This window comes from Sebastes umbrosus, chromosome 3, assembly GCF_015220745.1.
Source record: "Sebastes umbrosus isolate fSebUmb1 chromosome 3, fSebUmb1.pri, whole genome shotgun sequence".
Lineage (NCBI taxonomy): Eukaryota > Metazoa > Chordata > Actinopteri > Perciformes > Sebastidae > Sebastes > Sebastes umbrosus.
In genome coordinates, this window is record NC_051271.1 from 15837019 (window position 1) to 15845751 (window position 8733).

Sequence of the window (8733 nt, forward strand, 5' to 3'; positions counted from 1 at the left end):
AGTATTAAAAGAAGAAAGCAGCAAATCTTCACATTTGTGGAGCTGGAACCATGAAATGTTCTTATATGAAAAATGACTTCAACCGTCAAAATAGTTTCCAATTAATTTTCTGTCAATCAACTAATTGATTAATCAACTAATAATTTTAGATGTACTTGTATAAACTGTTTAGTTAGGTAGTTTAATATACAACAAAACATATTTGATAAACTCTTCATATGTTTTGTGTGCTGTCAGATAAATGTAGTGGATTAGAAGTAGACATGTAAAATGTGTACTTAAGTACAGTACTTGAGTAAATGTTCTTAGTTACATTCCACTACTGCAAAAAAAAATTAAAAAATGTTGTTTCCTCGATTACTTTAAAAGCAAAACTATGAACGATTTTTAAATTAATTTAAAAAATAAAAATAAAAATAAAAAATCCACTAAAACCACAGACAGGAATCACGTTGACGTCATCATAAAGTTAATAATTTGTAGTAAATACTAGATGAAAATTCACATTTAAGTAAAGATCCTGGAACATTTATAAAGAGACTTTAAGTTCACAGCGTCTGTAACAACTTTCAAACAATTTATTTCTCATTTATGAAGTTTCAGTGATGCAGCAAAGATGAAAACAGGAGTGAAAATCTAAGACTGAATCCAAGTGGCCTCTATCACAAACATCCCTTTAAACCAACAGCACCGACCTCAAATTAAACAAGCAGGATACAAACTGTTTATAACAAAAAAAAATTAAAGAACGTGAAGAAGAAAACAAAAACGGGTGGCAGGCGACTAAAAAACATTTAAGATTTCAGTTCTTTTTTTTCCATGTTTAAACCTTTATTGGCAACATCAACGTGCTTGAAATGTTCATGTTTTATTTATCACCATTATTTATATGTAAACACAACACGGTCTCACTGAATTTCATGAAATGAGCCAAAACTCTGAAATGCTAAATCAATGAAATACAATACAAATGATGTTAAGATTACTTATCCTCACCATGAAATACATTATCTGATAATAACACAACCCTGACACCATTTCCACACGTTTAAATTATGAAACTATTACAGCTAAATAAAGTCTTTTAAGGGTTAAAGTTCTATTGAAGTAGCTATTTTTCATGATTTCTAACTATTGAACATGCACCAAAAACTGTAGATGTTATTGTATAATTGTATAAAAATTCAAATATGCAAGTGGTCAAACCAGTAATACATATACTAGCATGCACAGAATAGATTATTTGCATTCGCAAGACATTTCACTCATTTCATTAAATGTTGAGACCAGCTTTGAAAAAAGACCTTTAATAAAGCTTTAAAGAGCTTTTAATAAAATCTGATCTACATGCAAAGAGCAACGGGCAGAAGAAGAAGAGGAGATCAGATCACACGTCATGCAAACACATCACAAGTCTTTCGTTTCAGGTAGAAAAGTCTTTTGCAGAGCGTCGGTAAATATGTCGGCAGTGTACTAAATACTGTGTACAGCTGCTGTTAGCGGTTTAACGGCCATTTAGTTTTTATCCTCCTCAGCTTTGCTTCTTTCCAAAGAAAGTTGGAGTATAAAGATGTGAATGTCCAAAGCATACACAGTTTCAGTTCACTACTACAGAACATCACTGTGTTTGGTTTTTCAAAATCATTTACAGTCTTGTCTCTGCTAATTCTGCCGAACCTCTACCGATGAAGCTTGTTTTTTTTACTAAATCTTACAGGTGTAAAAACACAAGAATATGGACTTTTTGTACAGACTTATTAGAAACTAAAATGAGTCTTTCCAACCTGTAGGAGTCCCGCATGTTGTTCAATGATCAGTGGCTTTATGGTTTGTAATTTTCATAAAGCAAACGTAAATATTTAAATTAAAAATATCAGAATTTCTGCCTGTTTACTAATTTTCTTTAAATTTGCAGAAAATATAAAACCGTTGACGTATTTTTATTGGCTTAATTCAAACGGCAACAACTTCGTTCTTATTTTACAAAACTGAGAGTTTTATGTGTTAAGATTTCTGCAGTCAATCTACAAATATGTATTTTGAAGTAATTGTCATCGATTACTTTCCAACATCGACAGTAGGCGCTGTTCAAAAATGCAGACTGGTCCCTGACAGTATGCTGCGTTCACGTCGTGTCAGGAGTTATCGTAATTACCGGTTTCCGAATTGTACATAATGTTCACGTCAACATCTAAGTCGTTACTACAACTTGGTGCTTAACAACACAAAAGTGCCTGAAAAAACAGCAAACAAATATGGACGCTCGTGTAAGCCAAAGTCTGTCGTTTAAAATCATGTAGTGCCCAATCTCTCTCTGTTCATTTCTGACAAAATGTAGCCAAACATGACTGTAAAATGACGCTGTTCTTTAAGTGTAAATAATGCAATACTCCAGTAAGATAAATGCATTCAATAATACAATTACATCTCTAAAATAAAGACACAGATTTTTACCTGTAATTCAACTGCATGTCAATAAATTCTTGTTGGCACTTCATGCTGTGTTTGTGTTGTTCTGAAATCAAGTAACATCACCGCTAAATACACTCACCCACTAAAGTTTACTTTCTTTAAGATAGACTTCCTTTGATTCTCCAAAAAAAGAAAAAAAAAAACAATGACACCAAAATAAATATAAAAAACCCACATACCTTGAAAAACCAGTAAAACATACAGAACACATACACACTCAAAGACACACACACACTCCAGCTTTCCTCCACCAAACTGAAACCGTCGCTCTGCGTTAAAAAGCCGTCCGTCAGCTTTTAAAGTGCGACGAGTCACAGAGAGTTCCTGTTCGATAATACTTGGTGAAAGTTTGGCTTCAGAAGGCTCGGGGGGAGGACGGGGAAGGAGGGAGGGAGGGGGGGTGAGGAGGGGATTTTTCACAGAGAAAATACTTTCGTTGAGCATTTTGTTGGACGACGTCTTCAAGCAGATCTTCAGTAAATGGAGGAAGAAAAAAAACAAAGTTGTCAGACGTCCACCACCATCTTTTTGTGAATGTCTAATCCACCAACCACCTGGAGGAGACAAAAGGAAGTGGAGGTCACATGTTACATTTTTTGTTGTTTAACATTATTCTCATTGAAGTCTCACTGACTGCACGTTCATATAGCGAATGGAAGCGCCGCGCCATGTTATTTATCACGCCAGCTCAAGGCTGTTCACATCAGAAGCAAATTTCTCCACGGTGGTCAACAAGTGATTCTGCTCCTGTGCTGTTTACTATAGAGCTCTCTCGAGCTCGCTCAAACTCGCTCGATCACATTTTCGAATTTTTTTGACATCGACATACTGTACTATGACCTTTTTTTCATCATACTATACTATGACTTATTTCGACATACTTTGAGTTCTTTTCGACATACTATACTATGACTTATTTTTGTCATACTATGACTTATTTTTTCAACATATGCTAAGACTTTTTTTTATTATTTCAACATACTATACTACGACTTATTTTTTTCGGCATACTATACTATGACTTTTTTTTTTTTTTCGACATATTTTATTACTTTTTTTCGACATACTATACTATGATTTTTTTTTTCAACATATTATACTATGACTTTTATTCGACATACTATACTATACATTTTTTCCAGAAATCTCAACCCTATGTCTCTTAGCTGTGTTTTTCAGTCTAAACTTCTCTAGTTTGCACACAGGACATGAGGAGGAAGGTGATGACGCTGAATCATCATCAATGCTCACCGCACAGAACTCCTCGAAAGATATCCTGCCATCACCGTCTTTGTCTGCGTTGATGATGGTTTTGTCGACGATCTGTTGAAGTTGGGTGTCCTTCAGGTTGTTTCCCACCATCATCTTGAGGACCTGGAAGAGCTCCCCGTTGGATATGTAGCCGTCTTTGTCCATGTCATAGATCCTGAAGGCAACTGAAGTCAGAGAGGAGACATGGAGGAATGATGATTTATTTTATGAGGTCAACAGAGAAGTTCATCCCGTGATACTGCAGTCTAGAGACACATGCAGCTTTTCAGAAAAGGTGCTTCTGGCCTTGATGTGTGATACAACGCATTATGTAATGTAATTTAAAGCTGTGGGTAGATACGGAGCAAATATGATTTTAAAAAAGTTATTTTTATAAAACGGTCACTATATCGTGACAGTAGTGCACGAGACAGGTAATCTGAAAATATCATGTACCTCTGTGTCTTCCGGTGTCCTCCGGTGCTCCTAACAGCATCTGCAAGATTTCACAGACTGGAGGAAAACAACCAGTCAGAGCTGATCTAGAGTCTACCATCCAGCTGCCGTCTATGAGAGCCAGCTGTCAATCACACGCAAATCCGATGAAACGGTCAAACTAGCTCATCAAATATGAATCAATATTCTGTTACGTTAATGCCTTTTTCTCACCTAAAATGTTTTCAGAAACATCTTGTAGTGTACTGTTTAGCTGTTCGTGAGTGAGTGATTGACTCGTGGCTCTCATAGACGGCAGCTGGATGGCAGACTCCAGATCAGCTCTGACTGGTTGTTTTCCTCCGGTCTGTGAGATCTTGTAGATGCCATTAGGGGAACCAGCATCAGATTACCGGTCTTATGCACTACTGTCAGGATATAGGTGACTGTTATAAAAATAACGTTTTTTTTTAATCATATTTGCTCCATTTCTACCCACTGCAACTTTAAAAGATGAGGAGTTTATTTTTTTAAGTGTACAAAACTAAAAAATCCCACTTTTCTGCAATCTAGATGTTGAAATGTTTACATCTAAATTGCCCAAGTTTTATAAGATGCAGCACTGCACTTAAGTACAACATGACATCACTGAGGTGTCACCCAATGAGGCTTAAAATTTTTTTGACAGCTAACAGTTATGAAAATGGCTCTTACTAGTTATGTTTTAAAGACTTTCTACAACCTAAAAGTATGAAAGACGATTCAAACATATACAGTAGTCCTCTCAGACATCTGACTACTGGACCCAATCAAGCTTTTTGAATGATGGTGAACATAACTGGGAGTTTAATAATGATAAAGAGGCACCAGAGATGTGAAGAAGACTTGATGTATGTTGGACACTTACAACGCAACTTCTGCTCCTTGTCACCCTTGACGCTGAACTGGGAGACTCCTTCGATGAACTCTGCCGAAGGACAGAAAACAACATCATCAGTTAAAACTGCTGTTAAGAATATAAACCTGCTGCTACATAATAAATGTAAATGTCAAACAAAAAGATCACCACGCTATGATGGGGAAAACGATTTGGGTTGTTATGCAAATAATTACAAGACGACCCACCGACTAATGAAAGATTTTTACTTTTTTTTTTTTTACTTATCATGCATATTTTTTCTAAGACCAGTGCAGATCTTCAAATGAAGAAAGGAACTGGTTGTGTCACACAAACTTTCCACGACCACCAAGTCTTGAAAATGCCTTATACGTAGAAAGTACGTTTTTTAAAACATTAAAAAATAACTTTGGAAAAAGGATTAAATTGAAGATAATGAAACAAATCTGATCATATGTTGAAAAAAAATTCAGAAAGTAATTGCTAATGCCTAGGCTGGAATTCAGACTTTACAAGTACATTTACTCAAGTCAAGTCTATACATTTGAGGTACTTGTACTTGAGCATTTCCATATTCTCAACAAAAATCCAAACGCAACACTTTAGTTTTTGCTCCCATTTTTCACGAGTTGAAATAAAATACTTTTTCTATGCACACAATAGGCTTATTTCTCTCAAATTATAGTCACAAATTTCTTAAAACCTGTTAGTGAGGACTTTAACTTTGCCAAGATCATCTATCCACCTGACAGGTGTGGTATATCAAGATGCAGATTAAACAGCATGATTATTACACAGGTGTGCCTCAGACTGGTCACAATGAAAGGCCACTTATTTCAATTCATGAAAAATGTCAGTGTACATTAGGGCTGCATGATTTATGGCCAAAATGATAATCACGATAATTTTTGATCAATATTGAGATCACGATTATTTATCCTAATTATTCATAGATTTTAGGGACAAAAATATTTTTATTGTAATTTCACATTTAAATGAACAGAGCGCTGCTTTCACTTCCATGTTGTGCTACATTCCAACCATGACAAACGCTAAGTGTTATCCTTTCACTTTGTTAATGTCATCTATAGTGGTTATTTGCATAAAAACACACAATTCAAATGATTAGGAAATAAATTATTGTATTTTTACAGAAAAATCGGATATATGAGACTGCTGAAAAACATCTGGCTTCAACTGGCTGCTCATTGACTCTGCATCTCTAGCGGTTAGTTTAGAAAGCGCTTGATTAATGCAGCAGAGATTTCTATGAGCGGAGAACGCATTTTAAACGTCAATATCACAGTCTATCATGTTCATTTAATTGTGGGAAGCCAACATCGTGATCGCGATTAATATTCCATGAATTGTGCAGCCCTAGTTTACATTTCAGAGAGAAACAATGTACTTTTTTCTTCACTACATTTATCTATCTTCTGGCTGTATTTGATCAATGTGGGCAATGATGCAAATCAATGAGCATTAATAATAATAATTTATGGAAATATTGGATTTTTATATTACATTACATTTATTTAGCTGATGCTTTTGTCCACAATAACTACATTCAACCGAGTGGATACAACCCATAAATTGCAAGAATTAAATGATATTTGATGTGTTAAAATATCTTGATTTGTCAGGTATTTCATTTACTGTACTTTAACTTATTTTCAACCTTTGACTGAGAGAGCTGTGAACGAATTACAATGTGTTTGTGTTAAAAAATAAATAAAATTACAAATTCAAGGATAGAAGATTTTGTCCATATCACCCATCCCCAAAAGTTATTCTTCACAAATTACAACAGTGCATTCCCTCTAAACTAATTAATAAGGTAATGCTATTCTACTTGTTATTACTGCTCCCATTTTGGCACAATATGTCTTGTCTTGCCAGATCTTTGTGGATTTGACAGTGCAGTGCATTGCGAATTTTATGTGCCGTCAGAGCAGCAACAATAGTTCACACACTGATAAATTCCCTCATCTTGCTGTTTATACTAGGGCTGACCCGAATGCTTCGAAGCTTCGACCGTTGCCATGGTATTCAACCTCCAAATCAGTATTCGAATGCTTTGTTTTTATTGTTTTGTTTTATGTGAAGTTTAAATCCCAAAATAGCCCATGAAATAAGGAATAATCTCACAACATTATTCGTATTCTTAATTAATTATGTAAGGGATAATGTACAGCAAATCGGTCGTGTGAAATAAACCCAGACAGGGCGATGCAGACGCTTATCTCACAATGACCCGCTCGCTGTATTATTATTATCATCCCGCTTATTACACGGTTACTTCCTTAAGAAATCAATAACTTGACACAAAAATGGTCCGCCAGAATCTGACATCAGAACTGTGTCCATAGCAACGGTCTGTTCTACATAGCACCGGTCTGCTATAAGGAAATAACAGACTGGAGAACGGCGTGATTGACCAATCAGAATCAAGTATTCAACATAGTCGTGTAATAATATTAGTTATTCTTCCCGGGCACTGAACCAGGGGAGATGGAAACAGAGACAGAAGAACAAGTCAGCTGCACTGCGAAGCTTCAAATGCCTTTGAATATTTCTCAGCTAAGCTTCAAAGCTCAAAAAATGGTATTCGGGACAGCCCTAGTTTTGCACACAATAAATATATCATTCAATTCAGTAAATTGTTATATACAGTATTTAAATAAGAAAACAAATCAAAGGCTTTTCAGGGGCAGCAGACTATCATACCATATATTTAAGACTGATGTCAGTAGTAAAAACTTTCAGAGGAAGAAGTTCTTTTCAGAGTGAGGAGGGAAAATTATTTATTTACCTTTAAAGTCGACTTCCCCGTTTCCGTCGGTGTCGAATATGTCGATAACTCGCTGCACAAGGGGATTCTGTTGGAGCTCTGGTAAGGACATAAACTCCTCCACACTCAGGGACCCGGAGTTATCTAGGTCGAGTTTCTTAAATCTCTTTCCTAGCCTCTTAATCTCATCAGCATCAACTGAAATGAAACAGAGAGAGAGAGAGAGAAAGTCTAATTTACAGCAACTGAAACAAACAGACAAAGTTACCACGTAACAGGAGGAGATTATTTGGACAAACGTTTTCTGACCAGCGAGTTTGGGCAACACTTCTACCCTGTGAACAGGACACACAGGAGTTAAAACACCTGACGTCCACCTGCATCTTATCTCCTTCCTGTGCTGCCTGCAGAAACCATTTCCCCCGTACAACATGACCAAACTTACCTGTTTTTTTGTTCCTACTGGCCATGGTTGTTCAGAGCTACTGGTCTGTCACTGCACCAGTTAGGTTGAACCTTGTGTTACCTCCTGGTGCCGTTCTCTAAGCCCTAACACCGGGTCATGTGACGCCTCTTTCAACACTAATCACTCTGCTGATAACCAGAGAGGTAGGGGCCGTATTGTGTTGGTAACCTGGTAGTTTGAGGAGATAATTTACCCTGTCCTTTAAAATAATCAGAAATCTAAAGATGTTTGGTCCAAGGAGAAACAAATATTACAAAGCTGATTGCTACAAACCATCAGCAACAAGTAGAGTTAAAAGGAATTATGACATACGCACAACAATATTTAATAATAATATGACACATTTGCTTAAGACTTGAAACCAATCATCTTAAAGTGTATCTAATTTCACCAACACAGACAGTTTGAAATAACGTTAAA

General features: G+C 36.0%; 1 protein-coding gene across 1 annotated transcript in view; it reads right to left on the reverse strand.

Annotated features, from left to right (window-relative positions):
• Positions 1-555: 555 nt before the first annotated feature.
• ppp3r1b (protein phosphatase 3 (formerly 2B), regulatory s1ubunit B, alpha isoform, b) overlaps positions 556-8733 on the reverse strand; it is a 43050-nt gene continuing 34872 nt past the window's right edge. The window contains exons 3-6 of the mRNA XM_037765814.1: positions 7869-8045; positions 5066-5125; positions 3724-3908; positions 556-3026 (exon numbers count right to left, since the gene is read on the reverse strand). Of these exons, the coding sequence (XP_037621742.1) occupies positions 2979-3026; positions 3724-3908; positions 5066-5125; positions 7869-8045 (470 nt within the window). The 3' untranslated portion in view covers positions 556-2978. The remainder of the gene's footprint in view (positions 3027-3723; positions 3909-5065; positions 5126-7868; positions 8046-8733) is intronic.